The sequence below is a fragment of the Calidris pugnax genome, unplaced genomic scaffold, assembly GCF_001431845.1.
Source record: "Calidris pugnax isolate Ruff unplaced genomic scaffold, ASM143184v1 scaffold44, whole genome shotgun sequence".
NCBI lineage: Eukaryota > Metazoa > Chordata > Aves > Charadriiformes > Scolopacidae > Calidris > Calidris pugnax.
This window is the reverse complement of record NW_015094506.1, coordinates 15029059-15045015: the sequence shown is the minus strand read 5'-3', so window position 1 is coordinate 15045015 and position 15957 is coordinate 15029059. Positions and strand designations below refer to the sequence as shown.

Here is a 15957-nt window from a genome sequence, read left to right as displayed (position 1 = left end):
ACCTGCAGTTGAAGCTTGTTTAAGAGTTGTTAATATAACTCAGCAGACTGCAAAGGTAATTGAGTTCAATCTCTGTTTCTTTAGAATGAACTTCAAGTCCTGAACAGACCCTTTTGGTAGTATTTGCTCTAATGACCTCTTTGCAACCACGTAGGGAAGGACATGTTCCCTTCGGATATTACTCACTTGAGTCTTGACAATGGTGAAAAACTTTCAGGGCCAACCGCTTTCAGAGGCAAGCCTGGGTTTTGCTGCCTGAACGCAGCATTGCTGGAGCATCTGGCAGGGAGCCTTGGGAAGGAGATCTCTGCTCCACTCCCAGGGTCCTTCCCTTAGGCTGTTGTTCCTTCAACTGGCCTTGCTGTCTCTGCTCACCACGTCCAGTGATTTAGCAATGTGGTAGCAAGGCTGAACTATGCTGTTTCTCAGAACCCAGGGGCTGTCTCTCGGATGTAATGCCTAGCTGAAAATCAGCATGATTTTTGTCTTGGGGATGGCCTAGATGCTGTGAAACGCAGCAATGGAAAGACAAATATAGAACCTGAGGACTTGCAGATTTTCTTGAACTAATTTTGAAATAAACAGTAGTTTTTCATCTGATCCTGGTGCTTATTTTGTGTTTTACTCAAAAGGTAAATATTTAAGGAAGATGGCTGTGTTTTACTTGTAGAAACTGGAGACAAAAGCAAATATTGAACTATTGCTCGTTTATATTCCTTCTGTGTTGTAAATGAGACAGTAGACCTGTAGAAGTAATAGTGAGCAATAATGGAGTTAGAGACCAGGATCATAATACATTCTCTAAAAAAAGAAGTAAGGCATTTCACAGGCAGTATTAATTTTGACAGTAACTAAATTTGAAGTTTATGGTTTTAGTTTTAGTTGCATCTTATGAGTAATTGGATAGAGGCTGGTGAGCCTATTTATATGCCTGCATTTTGTTTTGAGCTTAGAGCTAGAGAGGATCTGATTTTTTCATCTTGGAAGTGAAATATATCTGCTCTTTAAACTCTTCTAATATACACTGTAAATTCAGGAATGCTTTTCCAGTTTAATGCAATGTTCATAATTTTAACTTTTTATCTATTTACGTAACTTTTTATCACTTCATAGGTGAACATCCAGGACAGTTATCTCTCAGAAGCATACTCCCCTAAGTGTTAATTGCATTCAACTAAAAATATTCTTTTTTTAATTTTCCTTTAAGCCTTTTCCTGACTTTGTTTAATCTGAAACTAGAACTAGAGACTCATAAATCTAGTAATTTTTGTACTGTCATAAGCCACAGGGAAAACCAACGATCAATCAGGACCAGTTTCACAAGGAGAAGAGGCAGTTTCGTGCCTTGTCAAGGTTTATTTAGATTATATCTTTTTTTTTTTTTTTTCTTCTTTATCTTCTACCAAATCTCGTAACAAATAAAAATGAAACAGTAATTATTTGCTGGAATTCAGCACTCAGTCTTGCATCTGAGCAGCTTGGGTTTTTATATATATATTTATATATGTATATATAAAAAAAGGTGTGTGCATGAGAATGTCTATTAATAGAACAACTTTTAAAAGAAAAGAAAAAAGTCTTCTGGAAGAGGAGTAGAAAAAAACCCCCACCTTAAAGTGTCAAGTAATTAATCAAGAGTGACAGTACTAGTACACGTAGTGAACACAGAAGATAAATTTGGTAATAATTATAAATAATGTTCTTTTAATCCAAAAACCACAAATGTCATACACTTACCAAAGTAATTTATTTTGTTCAAGTTGACCAATTACTGCATTACTTCTCTTAATAGGTGAAATTATTTGTTCCAGAACTAAAATAAGAATGGAATTCCTTTGATAAATTTATCCCAAAATTGTGGGTTTTTTTTTTTGAAAAGTAAGAAGCAGCTTAAATGTCAGACCATGCAACTCATTTATTTCTATGTTAATTCTACTCCTCTTAGTAGAAAACTGCATCAAAATACCATAATAATAGTACATTTCCTTGGAGTAATTGCAGTCTATACGTTTTTCTAAAGCAAACAAAATCCAGGTTCTAGAAAAGTTAGAAAATGTTATTTCTATCCTGATGATCGTACATCTTACCCCCTGCAAGACACTTTACAGTAGTTAAAAACCTTGGTGCCCTGTCAAAAAGTATCCTGAATACTGTTCCCTCATTGGTCACATTGCTGCAAGTACCAACTGAATGTGAATTCTGTTAAGATTAAAAGTGATCTACTACCTAAATAGTAATAGTTAGTTGAGAGACATTTTCGAAAGCGAGGCCACATGGTGCTGATGGAGAGATAGTACAGAAAAAAAGAGGATACGTCCTGCCGTTCTAAATCCTAGCTCAGCAGCAGGAAGCAAATAACATAGTGTTACTTCTTTAACTAACTGCCCTACTCTTTTCTTCCCCCAAAGTCTACTGGTTTAATTCAAAAACTTTTCTTAAGAATATGGAGGGAAAAAAAATCTCTGATTAGAGACTGGAGATGGAAAAAGCCCAACCTCTTTGCCGATTGAAATGCTATCAGCTGCTAAACACGTAGCAGAAGGTGTCAAAATTGCTGTAGGTTCGGGAAACTACAAACAGATATGATAAACCTGCCTCCTAAAAGAAATAGCTACATTTATTTTTTGTGGGTGCTTTGAGGTGTGTAAAGAAGTGCATCTACCCCTGGATAATAAGGTCTGAGTCTGCACTCTGAAATAACTGATTTCTAAGGATTTTTAAATCTTTGTGATTTTAATTCATTTGCATATGTTTCTTTCAGTCTCCTAAAACTTTGGGAACTGTAGTGCTTTGGACATTCATTTAAGCATACAATTGTGAATTTATGTCAGTGATGTCCAGTCAACTTATTTCTCAGAAATTTATAATTCAGAATGTGTATCAGATGTAATTTGTAATTCAGAAGAATGCTTGTCTTAAAAGCTTTAATTAAAGTTCACGGACTATGAAACTAACTGAGAACTAGAAGTATTCGGCATCATTTTTTGCACCACTTCAGATACCTCTTCAGTTATTAAATATGTTCAGAGCACCAAGAAGACAGGAAAAAACGGAATTGATGTAGATACTTAGCCGTATGGTGAATAATCTAGTGAAATTGCTCAACGAGGACTGGTTGAGGTAGTACATGTGAAGTGTTAGGTGATTAACCATATTGTGCATTTAAAAAAGAGCTGCTTATTTCACGTCAATAAAAGACCAGGCTAAATGTGAATGACTCCATCTGCTTTAAAATATCTCAAAGTCTACTGTTTTCTCAACTGCGTAAATGAGTCTTCTGGTTTCCAAGGAAGCCAAAACTATTGCACTTAACATGTGTTTTGTTAAATCCATATGGATGCACCTGATGTCTGTGAATTAATCCCGTTTTCAGACAAAATAATTTTCCCACTGAATTGTTAGTAACATGCCGAGTTGTTACATCTCTGAAACACCAGTCAGCATATTTTTCTTTCTTAACTACATTTTAGTTTTAACATTTATTTTGAAGGTACTTTTTGCAGTAACCTCCTTCTCTCTCTCTTTGTTTTTTTTTTTTTTTTTCTTTTCTTTTGTCCTTACACAGAGGATTACTACTCCAGGAAAACAGCAGATTTTCAGAGGCATTGCATTACTATAAACTGGCGATTGGTAGCAGACCCACACTAGCTTGTAAGTATTTCAACTGTACAAGCTTGCATAACATCGACTATTGTTTTTTAAGGAAATCTTCCTGCTCTTTAATAACACTTCCTTTTTTTCATAAGTTTTTCATTTGGAAAGGAAAAGGTGAAATTGTGCACTTTTCAGTTGAAAGCAAGTGCTTATTAGAAAACAACTACACTTAATGTTGTGTAGGGAAGAAGCAGATAATGATTTAACACTGGGCAGCGCTGGCAGAACCTAAAATGCTTCTGGTCTGGGATGGTGAGCCATAGATGCTATTCCCCAAGTTTTCAGGCTCCTGTCTTCTGTTTCTTGCAGCCAGCTCCTGACTTTTATGGTGTGTGGTGTGGGTGAATAATGCAAATACTTTTGAAGTCCTTTCATTTTCCCTTTCTTGCCTGGGGGAAATGGGAAATAATCCATAGGATGTTACTCGTCATCGGTTCCAAAATTAAGTGGGTGCTTTTTAAGATTGCTGAGTTTTTTGTAGCTTAAGCATTGAATCTTCTATATATGCATATATATGTGTACACGTATATATGTATAAACAGATGTATCTATTTTTCTAACATTTCAAACAAGGACACTATATGCTTGATACAGCATTAATAAGGAGAACAAAATGGAGCACCTTTCCCTCCTTCCTCAGTCTTTGTAGCCACTTTCTCCTTTCCTTGTCTTTTACCTTTTATATGTTCCCCTTTACACCAGGGATTCATCTATATTATATGAAAGCCAAATTAGATAACCATGGGACATCTTTTAGATATTACTTTGAATTAAAACAAAGATTAGATAAAACATAATGGAACCCTGTTAAAATGTAACATTTTTTCCCTCTTCACAGCTGCCTATTTAAATACTGGTATTATCCTGATGAACCAAGGGAAGACAGAAGAAGCCAGGAGGACTTTTCTGAAGTGTTCAGAGATCCCTGATGAAAATTTGAAAGATCCTCATGCTCATAAAAGCTCTGTTACTAGCTGTCTTTATAACTTAGGAAAGCTTTTTCATGAACAAGGACACTATGAGGTAAGACTCCATATTCGTCTACAGTATCATGGTAAAACCTTTATATATAAATAATAACTATTGCTTCCATCCAGGCTTTCAAAATACAACAGGCACAAATTGATTAAATTTCACCAAATCAAGATTAACGTTCTCTACAGAGAACATTTATTCTCTACAGTCACAGGTGTGACAATGTTAATTAGTAGTGTGATATTCTGATATCAGAATCAACATTAGCAATGGTGACATCTGATATGTGTTAATTCATTCTTTTTGGCTTTGTCTGCATAGCTGGTATGCAAAGGATATAACCTGATTACAGACCAGTCGACCTAAAGTGTACTGGCTTTTTAATTCAAAATAGAATAAGTCTGTCTTTAGTTGAAAAAATGCAGTTATATTTGCTTTTGAGTCTCCAAAAATAAGACCTAGGTGGAACAATTCAAAACTTCAGTGATTAAAAATGTCCTGTGATGTGCTATTTTCAGATAATTTGACCTAAGTGCTAAAGTGGGTTGGATATTTTTAATGTAACCGTACGCTGCACCAAACCCATCCCATCTCATTTATGTGTGCAAATGTGACTGTCGTGATTCCTCTCTATTCTCCCTGATGAAATTACTAAAACTGGATGTTTGCTTGAGTTTTGACCTTTAGCAGTATTTGAAAGAAAGTCATTCTCTCTTTGCATTGCCACACATACTTCAGAACAGGAGTTACGCATGGTTTTGATCCATATAGCTCTTCCTGACCGTGGCAGTTACCTCAGCTGTTTAAGATTAGCCATGCACAAGCTCTATGGATTCTCTGTCATCTGTCTGCTGAATCCAGCTCTGTCAGATGGCAGTTACTAATTGATTAAAACACAGACGCAGACAGCTAATACATCCATAAAGATAAGAGAACAGCAGCATGTTGTCTGCATGGCTGATAGAGTGTAGAGTTGGAGTGCAATGCCTGGGAGGTGCAAGTGGTTTTAAGAATATAAACCATCAGATTTCTGCCTGGTGGTCATTGCAGTCTGACCCAGCCTTGATTTGATCATATGCTTAGACCTTTTTTCAAGCATATTTCAGCCTTCGCAAGCTGCAACTATTTGATGAGATGATGTAGAAAATGCTGCACAGCTAACAGACTGACCAGTAAGTGTGCTAAGTGCTGAATGAGTCATAAATATGTAATCAAGTAATTCAAGGCACAGCACATTCGTAAAGGGAATCCAATTTTGGCATTCTTGACACTATAGTCCATCTCACTCTTTCTGTGGAGCAGACTTCAGTTGTGAGGATTATGTTTTGTTATTATTTGGCAGAAGACAATGATTTCTTTATTTTTAGGTCACTCACTGTAGCTTAGTCATCAGAAAGTTCTTTGCAGTTTGATATTATTTCATATTCTCTGACAGCCTATAGAATTTTATATACGTTTATAAACTCATGAGTGAGTGAGGGGTTTAAAAAAAATGTTCCTTTTATTTCCACCTGGAAAAAAGAATTGCGATATTGGAGCTAATTTGATCTCTTACCAAATTCAGTGAAGCTTATTGGCAAAACTTGTGTAAATGAGAAATGTGAACTTTCTGTGATATTTATGACACCAGTGTTTTTCCTTTCCCTCTGCACCTTTGTTTGGGGAAGGAAGGTAGTTTGGTTTTACTTGATATGTGAAAGACTGCTTTTGAAATTGGTATTTTACTAATGATTTGTCCCACTTACATGTTTCTTTTCAGGATGCCCTTATGGTTTACAAAGAAGCAATACAGAAAATGCCAAGGCAGTTTGCACCACAGAGCTTATACAACATGATGGGTAAGTACATTTTTAGTGCTGCAGAAAGATACTTGAGGCATAGGACAGGGTGAAACAAAAGAGCTTAGCTAAGCAACTGGTGCTCAAATGAATTAGCTAATAAAAAGAGAAATAATTGCCTTCAGTAGATACGAGCCAAACAGGTTTCAGAGCTTAAATCCCAGCAACTGCAAGTCTGGATAAGGTACAATACATGATGAGAGTCTTAGATACTGGATATCTTTAAGAGTGTCCATGCAGCACTTGTACATGTGGAATGCACGGTGTTTTTCTCTGCCTCCAGAGTCTCTCATCTGCTATCTTGGAGACCTCATGCAATTCATACACGTTTTTTTAATCTCCACTTAAGTCATCTTTGAAACTAAGAAGGAATTGTATTTACTTCATAGAAAATGGAGTGAGATTGATTATAACATAAAATTTAGTGTGGGTGTTGGATGTTAAATTTCCTTCTAAACCAACAAGATGTCCAAAGAGGCTCACAGAGATAGATGGACTTTTATGCAGGTTGTGCCAAAAAATTATTGTACTGTTAGTTCAACATCTACAATGAGAAAATTCTTCTTCCAGGACCAGGCTATCTGTTCTTCAGAATTTTAGCAGAGTCTCTTGAGTACTGCAAGAAACATTAATTTAGCTGGGGTGTGTTTTGTTCTTAAAATTTAACTCCTCATGTTCTTCATCACATTTTTATACAGGATATATTAAACAGATAAAAGAAAGATAACATGAATGATTATTTATAGTATTCATATCTGTAAACAAGAGGGCAGGTTCTTCGTTGTTCCAGGGATGCTTTTAAGTGGAATTCTCTCTGAAAAGGCATGTGTTTCTGCTAAGGAACCTCAGTGTCTGGCCCCGTAGACTCTGTGAGCTCCTATCTGGGACAGAAAAGGATGTAAGATGCCTTTAAAGTAGTTCAAAATAGAGCAATTAAAAATATCTGTAGAAACAATTAGGATCAACAGGAAGCTTGTGGTGTTTAGCGCCTTTTTTTACACTGTCCCAATGCCTAAAATATAAGGGAATGTATTGGTTGATACCAATTGGTTTGACGCAGTTGTTGAAAGGAGGCATCACTCTACTTAATGAGGAAAGGCATCTTTTATTAGCTCCTTACAAGTACTTGGACATAGGCAAAAACTATTCTAAAATTGTAGTTGTAACTGATGCTACATGTTTGCAATCTCTGTAAATGTTAAATGGAGTACTTCTCGTCACAGTGACTAAGTATCTAAAGTCAATAATAGCATAAACGCTTCCTTAACAGTTCATACAGTTCAATGGAGAGTTACTGCTCCCTCAATGCTGAGCATTATCAGATTAATGCAAATGGCTAAAATCCCTAAAATGCACAAGTTGATTATAGCATGTACTTTTGTTCATAGGGAGTCTTAGCTGAACTATTGTTTCATCAGTTTTATTTATCAGCATTTTCTGATAAATTTTGGTGGGGTTATCAACAGTCACCACTCCGTGAATTAAGCCTCTGCTTACTCTCAGTGTCATGTAGTGATTGCTGAAGTACTGCAGTGTTCCAGCAAGCCCTCTGAAGTTTTGCAGCCCTTTTTAGTGCAGACATATGTGTATATATTATAATTCTAATAAAAGTACTTTTCAGAAGTATAGAAATCAGAGAAAGTAAACCAATACTGTTTCTAGTATGATGGTTGTTCCATCACAAAGTAGGCCTGTTCCACCCTTTTTCTTTTCTCATGAATATATACGCCCTTTAAAAACTGCTATGGCAGATGTAAGATTCTTTAGTTTTTTACTTTTTTGCCCATTTTGTTACTTTTTCAGTTTCAGGAGGCCTTTCTCAGCTTCCTTTATAAGCACAGTCCATGACGTCCAAGTTCACTCTGTTCCTTGGATTTGCATTTATTAACTCACAAAGCAATAGTGAACACAAAGACTGGCTCAGTCCTTTGCCTGGGCTTGGCTGCTGCTACACTTCCTCCCTCCACTGCTTAGCCCCTACTCTGGCTTCTGTTTCCTTTAGGCAGCCACCGGCACTTCACGGATGTCCTAGTGGCATGACAAGTTAGGGTCAACCAAGATTACCTTAGCCCCTTTCAGCCTATTGCGAAGAGCAACAGGCTATTATGGAGCTCCTGTAAAGTACAACTTATTAACATAGCATATATTTGTATTTTGTTTGCTGTTGTGATGGCAGCTGTTGCAGGGAAGCCAGAACTTGCTTCACGTTTGTTGCGGAGGTGTGGCTTGTTGGCTCTGCTGCAAAGGCAATCCAAGAGGCTACATAAAGAGTCCGGTAGTGACTTGACTTGAATGCAGTGCACCTATATTAACAGCAGGACTCAGACTGATTTGTTTAAAGCTGTCCTGGACACGTCGACATGAGTGTACATGACTGCAGTTAGTCTCTCCTACCTGTAATAGTGTAAAGGTTAGATGAGAAGACAGCTTGTTAGTAGCTAAGCTCGCTTTATAGTGTGGAAAGAAAAAAATATCTCTGGGAAGTAATTAAGCCCATCTGACATAGACATCTATTTTAGATAATACAAATAATCCCCTGCAAGCGCACTTCTCCTGTAAAAGGAGCTGAGATGACTAGCTTAGACTTGGTAGCTCAACTTGGGTGAGATAAATTCTAAACACCTATTCAGTCATCTCTTTGCATCGGGTGTGACAGGAGAACAAGGCAACCGCATCCATTATCAGGAGCGCATCCGCTCTGCAGCTCATACGCTTTCATTGGGCACCCGAAGGCCAACTGGATTGTTTATTTCTGTTTTGATCTTCAAGATAAAACTGTAAACACATTCACTATAACACTTTCTTTGATAAACAGCATTACATAAACTTGTCTGCCTACTTCTTGCCTTCAAAAGGAACTGAATTAGGCCAGTCCTGTATCATGTGCTTGGAACTGCATGAACCTAACTCCGAGCTGTGCAAGCTCACTGTGTACTCGTTGCTGGGGAGAAAGTGGGGGGAAACTGGGGACTGCTCCCCAGCTGCTCAGGAAGGAAGGGTCCTTCCCTGTCTCTCTGTGTGTGGAAAAAGTCTTCACGGCTCATCATGAAATCCAAGAATAGCTAGAGTTTGAGGATTACCTGCTGCAGTTGTCATTGTGATTGATGTATTCTGAGTCTCTGGCAATCACTCATCTTGGTTCAGTGTTACATATTGGCATGTGATATATGAAAACAATGCTTCCTCTAATTTTTAATAATTACTCAATCATTTCATTGAAGATTTTCTGGAGCCTTTTTTCTGTGTATGATGTACATGACATGCTCGAAAGAGGATAAACAGGAGATGAACTGTTTAAAATGAATTAGGGTTTGAACTCAGTGCTCCGAATGCAGTAGCATTAACACTCCAGCAGCGTTAAGCCTTTACACCACCTGCTTTCCCTGTTTGTGTTACACTTCTTTTCCTGTGCTTGCTTCTATTGGCCTTTTGCTCTGACAGGGCCAGTGACTCATTCCTCCAGTGCGCCAGTTTGCCTGGCTGACTCTCATCCTTTAAAACTCTAAGTAAATTGCCTCTTAGAGGAAGAAGAAGTATTGGACCTCAAGAAGCAAGCCATCCATTTGACTTTGCATTTTATTCATGGTATAAAAGGCGAGGCCAGAAGACCATCATCAGATGTTCTAAGTTAGTGCATACGAAAAGTTGCAGGGTAGATTTTGGTCTCCTGTTGCTGTGATTTATTTTGCCAGGTGTGCAACAACTCAGCTTAGGAAACCATATGTTTCTCTGGCTTTGTACCAAGAAGTAAAACCTTTTCTTTTTTTTTTTTTTTCTTTAAAGAACCCAAAACAACTAAAAATTAAAACTCTAAAACTAGAATCAAAATAAGTATTCAACAAGCTGTATAGGGTTGGCTTGGTATTTATGTTCTCTATGTCATATTTCTTTGATGTAAATTAAAAAGTACATGCTAAGGTTACACAGATTAATTTGCTTGGCATGGCAACATGCACTACAAAAGCCAGAGTCCAGCTCAGCTGCATTAAATAGGTAATATATTTTGTTTAAAGTTTCAATTAGAACCTGGGGTCAAAAGATAAAATGGTCCCTGTGGGATCTTGAACACTTTAATGCCAATATTAGAATTACTTAAGGATCAGCCTCTGCTCTGGATGTCTTTTGCGTTCCTTGAAATCTGATACTGTACAGTTGATTGTATTACATTGCTTTTAAAACCACACTGGCCCACCTGCTACAGTAATTCATACTCTTGCCAGTTAAGTGGTGTGAGGTGGACCATAGAGGCTTTATTTTAATACCGAACAGTAACAAGAAAGGTGTTGGGGTGGCATTGTTCAGGTTTAGATTGGCAAGGTACTGTCATAAAGACAAACATCTTGATCACACTCCATCTGCCCTTGCCAACTGACATCTGAATGTCTGTTTTCAAATGCATTTAATGCAAAGCCTTACAAACATTTTTGATGAGGAATTCAAGTTACAAAAGAAGCTAACATTTCAGGAGTGAATACAGTTAACGATACACAGATTAGAGTTTAGATTTCTCCTTGCTAATCTGCTACATTGTACATGGACAGAAAACAAATCATACACAAGTGGCAGCCAGGTACAGAACAGGAAAGGGGAGCCAGATTTTACATCTGGTGCAGAGGTTTGCATCGTAAGTACAAAGGCTGAGCTTGCAGAGAGACTTTCTGTGTTGATGATTATAACATAACTATCGCTTTATTTGATTATGCTTTTGGGTGGCTGTGGATGTTTGTACAAACCTGTTAATATTGTTAAGGCTCCTATCCCATTTGCTCCTTGCTCCCATTAAATGCTTTTTTATTGAATTGCTTTTAAACATTGTTTAGAACTCCAAGAAACACTTTTGCTGGTGTAGTTTTACAGTTCATACAGAATCACACAGAATTGTAGTGGTTGGAAGGGACCTCAGAGATCATCGAGTCCAACCACAAAAAAAAAAACAACAAAAAAACAACAACAACAACACACAACAACACCAGCTCCCACCACCTAAACACACAACAACAACCTCCCAACCAAAAAACCATCACCCACCCACACAACACCCCACCACAAACCAGTAATCTTGGGCACTAGAGCATGCCCTGAAGAACCATGTCTACACGTTTCTTAAATACCTCCAGGGATGGTGACTCCACCACCTCCCTGGGCAGCCCATTCCAATGCTGGATAACCCTTTCAGTAAAGAAATGTTTCCTAATATCCAACCTGAACTTCCCCTGGCGCAACTTGAAGCCGTTACCCCTTGTCCTATCATCTGTAACTTGGGAGAAGAGACCGACCCCCGTCTCTCTACAGCCTCCTTTCAGGTACTCTGCAAGACTTACTTTTTAAGAGCCAAAGATGATTAAGCTGTGAAATACATATCCCACATCATAATTTATGCAGAGCGTGGTATCTGCACTCGTCTGAGCTCAAGTCATCAGTGTGCTTCCTATGCATCTCATGAAGCTTTACTGGTAATTTCTTACTAAATGTATATTACAAACTTATTTTGTTTTAAAACTAACTTTGTTCAAGTAAAGGATTTTTTTTCTTTCATACATGTATTTTGTTATATGTTATAGGGAAATTAGAATGGAGTCCACTCCAATAGTGATGGGAATAAAAGGTTGTGCTTCCTTCTCTCCCCCTCCCTGCTCCCATTCTGCTACTTTAACTCTTCTCCCTCTGGACTTTCATGGTAGTTTATATCTGCTGTCCAAAGCCGAGTATAAATCTCTGAGCTGATTGCAATGTTTTTTCACTTTCTTTTGTTTGAGGCATTCAAGATGGGTTTGTAGGTTACAGCAGTGGATTGCTGAGGATGCAGTGGATGCAGTGTTTGAGACCTGGGTGTTTTTTTCCAGATTCTCAGATTTTCTTAGTTTTATCTTTTTGGACTATTGATCTATAATTTAATGTGAAATGCTTGAGGCAGAATTCTGAAAAACCTACGAGTGTAAGCCTGAAATGCATTTGTATTTTAAACATATTTTAAACATTTTGTATGAAAATAAGGACAATCATAATGTTTGTATACCAAAAATATGGTCCAATACTGAAATTAGACTACAGTGATCCCAGTTAGGCATGATTCTAACGCAAAATGTTTCTATTAAGATTTTTTTAAAGAAACCTATACTGGCATAATGTCTGTATTTTACTGACAAAAATAATAATCCTTAAAAGGTGGCAACTGACTTTATTTTGCCTTTCATATGTATCCATTTTCCACTTAGGTATTTTCTTTCAACAGTAGATTAGTGGTCTAATTAAATCAGATCACGGGCTTTGCTTTGGCTAATTGAGTGCTGTAAGAATCTGCTCAACCAAAGTAAATGTGGATTGACTCCCATCCATCAAAAGCGCTCTTAAAATACAATACATTCCTTAAAATCTTCAAGAAGATTGTTCTGTAAAAGGAAAGAAACACAGAATATGCTTAGTCTATGCAGAACTTGATGCTCATTAGATTCACATGCTTCAGCTGTTTCACTAAAGATGTGCATGCACTGCATATTTATCACCAAGACTGTTAATCTTTTGCAGTATATCTTAAACATCAGTATAGTGTAACATCAAACTATGCTTCTAGATTTATGATGTTATTGTATGCACTGGTACCTAAGGGAAGAAAGAAGGAAATTATTTATCAGGGGAAGGGCGTTTGTGCTAAATGCATCTGCAGCCTTGGTTTGCACAATGAGGCTACACAGTTGCATCACGAAAAACACAACCCTCTTGTGGTATTGGGTTGCACAGGGATACACACCTCTCCATCATTTTCTAAGGCAACCTGTTTATGTTCCCAATTGAAAGAAATGAGGGAAAAATGAAATTTAATTCCTGGGTGAATGTATTTATTAGATATTTTCCTTTTCAAAGTGCATCTCCATCTTCCTTTCTGTTTTGCCTTCTGCTTTTGTCAATGCCAAATTCTATATTCTATATTCTATATTCTATATGTTATGTTTTTACCATCCAGCAATTTGAGTGGCAGAAAATGAACATACACAAGGATGATCCAAGGCAGACTTACCCTGCATTGTCTCCTTTACGCAGATAATTTTTCAGTAGTCTTTTCAATATTATCTTTTGGGAACTAAGAGGAGGACCACAGGAGGGACATATGTTTTTAATCTAAAAGTATAGGTACATGCCATCTGTAGAGGCACAGGGCTATTATATCCATAGTGCCATTGTACTTGCTCATAGGTAAATCTAACGTGCTTCTACAAGGAAATGGCCTTTGTTTGGTATGACAACATGCATCGGAAACAGAACAAATCAGAAATCAGCAGATGAGAGTTTAATCTAGAACCGTATAACATACATTCATGTAAATGGTACCAAATTTTGCTTTCTAATAATGTATGATATGTATTAGAAAATCCGAACTTCTTAATACTTTTTTTTTTGAGGATTTGTATTAAGCTCATATTGCACTTAATTATTGAGTATAAAGTAAGCCTTTCAAGGGAAATAGCTGCTAGCAATCTGATCCTTTGTTAGCATTACCATTTAATATAAATATTTAATGTTTAATTTGATTGTTATTGTTCTTTAATTACTCTTTATTTGTCTTGGGATTATTTAAGTAGATGTGGTTTTGTTGTTGTTTTAATTTGTTGGGTTTTTCTTTTTTGTTTGTTTATTTTGAAAGATTATTTTTCAGTCCCAAAGATTCTTACAAAATAAGAGGAAATGCTGCTTTGGAGAATGGTAGTCTTGCAACTGATCTATCTCTATGGCAGAGAAAATCCACTTGAGTACTAGGATTTTAGTGGTGTAAGTCTAGTTAAAAGGTAGCCCATTCCTCATTCCTTTGTCATGAAGTGTTAATGAACTATGTATATACTCCTTTTTATAGTGTTTCAGTTGCAGATTAATGTGTTTTCTTGTACTACATAAGGAATGAGAGTTACAATTAAATATTCTATCTTCTTCCTTCTGCAATAGGCTAAGAAGTTGGTGCATAAATAACACAAAATGTTAGCTGAACTGTGTAAAATTGAAACATTTTTTAATTACTCATTTGTTTCCTTTTACTCCAATTAGCTGTTGAATTTCTTGCCACCACTGATTGTGCAGGCAATGCTGCACATGGTTGTATGTTGGTATGGATTAGGGAACTAAAATAACTGTTAATTTATGTCTTAAGGTTTCCACTGCCATGAATGTCTTTCTCTGTTGTTGTAACCTTCAACAGAAAAGTAGAATAGAACTCTCTTGAACTTCATAGAGCCAACAAGTTTCATTAATAAATTGTGTGTGTGTATGACCTTTTCAGATTTTTAACATGTTTTGAAAGATTTTACAAATTAAATAATTGTTAAAGTAAATAAAGAAACCTGCTCACATGTGCCATTGGTTTGCATATTTTCTGCCAATGGACACTGTGTTATATTCCTAATGACTAAATAATTCATGTTGTAAGTTTATAAAAATACAGGATTTAAATGACAAACACTGTTTTTCTCATTTTAATCTCAGACACTCCAATACACAAATACATCCTGAATGACAGAAGTCAATCCCTACATGTTTTCTCTGACATTTTGTTGGAAAACTATCTTAAGCTGGAATGGCTTTTATTAAAATTGCATCAGTCTAACACTTCAATTAACAGATGTTTGATTTTTATCCTTGTCTTTGAGTATGGCAGTGGCAGAGCCTTTGTTAGTTTTCAACTTTGATTTCTTTTTAGATAGGGGTGTCACTGTAAATCATTTAGAAGATGAAATCAGACACCCTAACATTGCTTCCTTCTATAGTAATTACATGTTCTAATTGCTTATAATATAGCAATTCTTGATGATATGGGGCTTATGGGCAGAAAAAACTCTTCAGAAAAAGAATGTTCAGCCATGGTGAATTCTCTGTAAATTTTTTAGAGGAATAAAATTCCTTTCTTTACAGTTTGACATTTAGATTGACGTCTTGTAGCTTCATTTCTAGATGTGCCGCACAGAAATACCCTCAAAATTTAAGGAGGTTAGCTTGTAAAGTAGTTGAGCTCTTAAAACCTATTAAAAATGGAATTTGACAGTTCTCTGAAGATGTTAATCTCTTCTTATATCAGAATCCATCATGGAAAATAGATTAGAACCTTGGATCTTTCTGAAATTTGGCAGTGCCTTCAGCATATACTACCAGCAGATAACTCCATCTCTTATGGCTGCTTACATTACTTTTTAAAGGATCTTGTTGTTAATTGCTTGAAACTTTGCCAAGGGCTGGAATTTTCCATTTAAAGAAAAGAAAAGAAAAAAGCAGTATGGATTCCTCATTTCCTATATGCTAATTGAAGCAGGGGCCTGTGGGAAAAAGAGTATGCAATCAAACAATTAAACATTCTGCCATAAAGCGTATAGCTAGGGAGAGGAGTATGAGGGGAGCATATAGCTTGACTTCTGGCTTCTTCCATCCTTTCAACACTTGACTTCATGATTTTGTTTTGTGCATAACAAGGTATAATGTTACGTCACTTATTTGTGAGTGCTGACATGGTGAA

At 36.7% G+C, this 15957-nt stretch overlaps 1 protein-coding gene across 1 annotated transcript in view; it reads left to right on the top strand.

Moving 5' to 3' along the window:
- The window catches only part of TMTC2 (transmembrane and tetratricopeptide repeat containing 2), a 157296-nt gene that overhangs the window by 84929 nt on the left and 56410 nt on the right, over positions 1-15957 (top strand). Inside the window, exons 6-8 of the mRNA XM_014963310.1 lie at positions 3566-3651; positions 4493-4677; positions 6389-6467. Coding sequence (XP_014818796.1) covers positions 3566-3651; positions 4493-4677; positions 6389-6467 — 350 coding nt within the window. The remainder of the gene's footprint in view (positions 1-3565; positions 3652-4492; positions 4678-6388; positions 6468-15957) is intronic.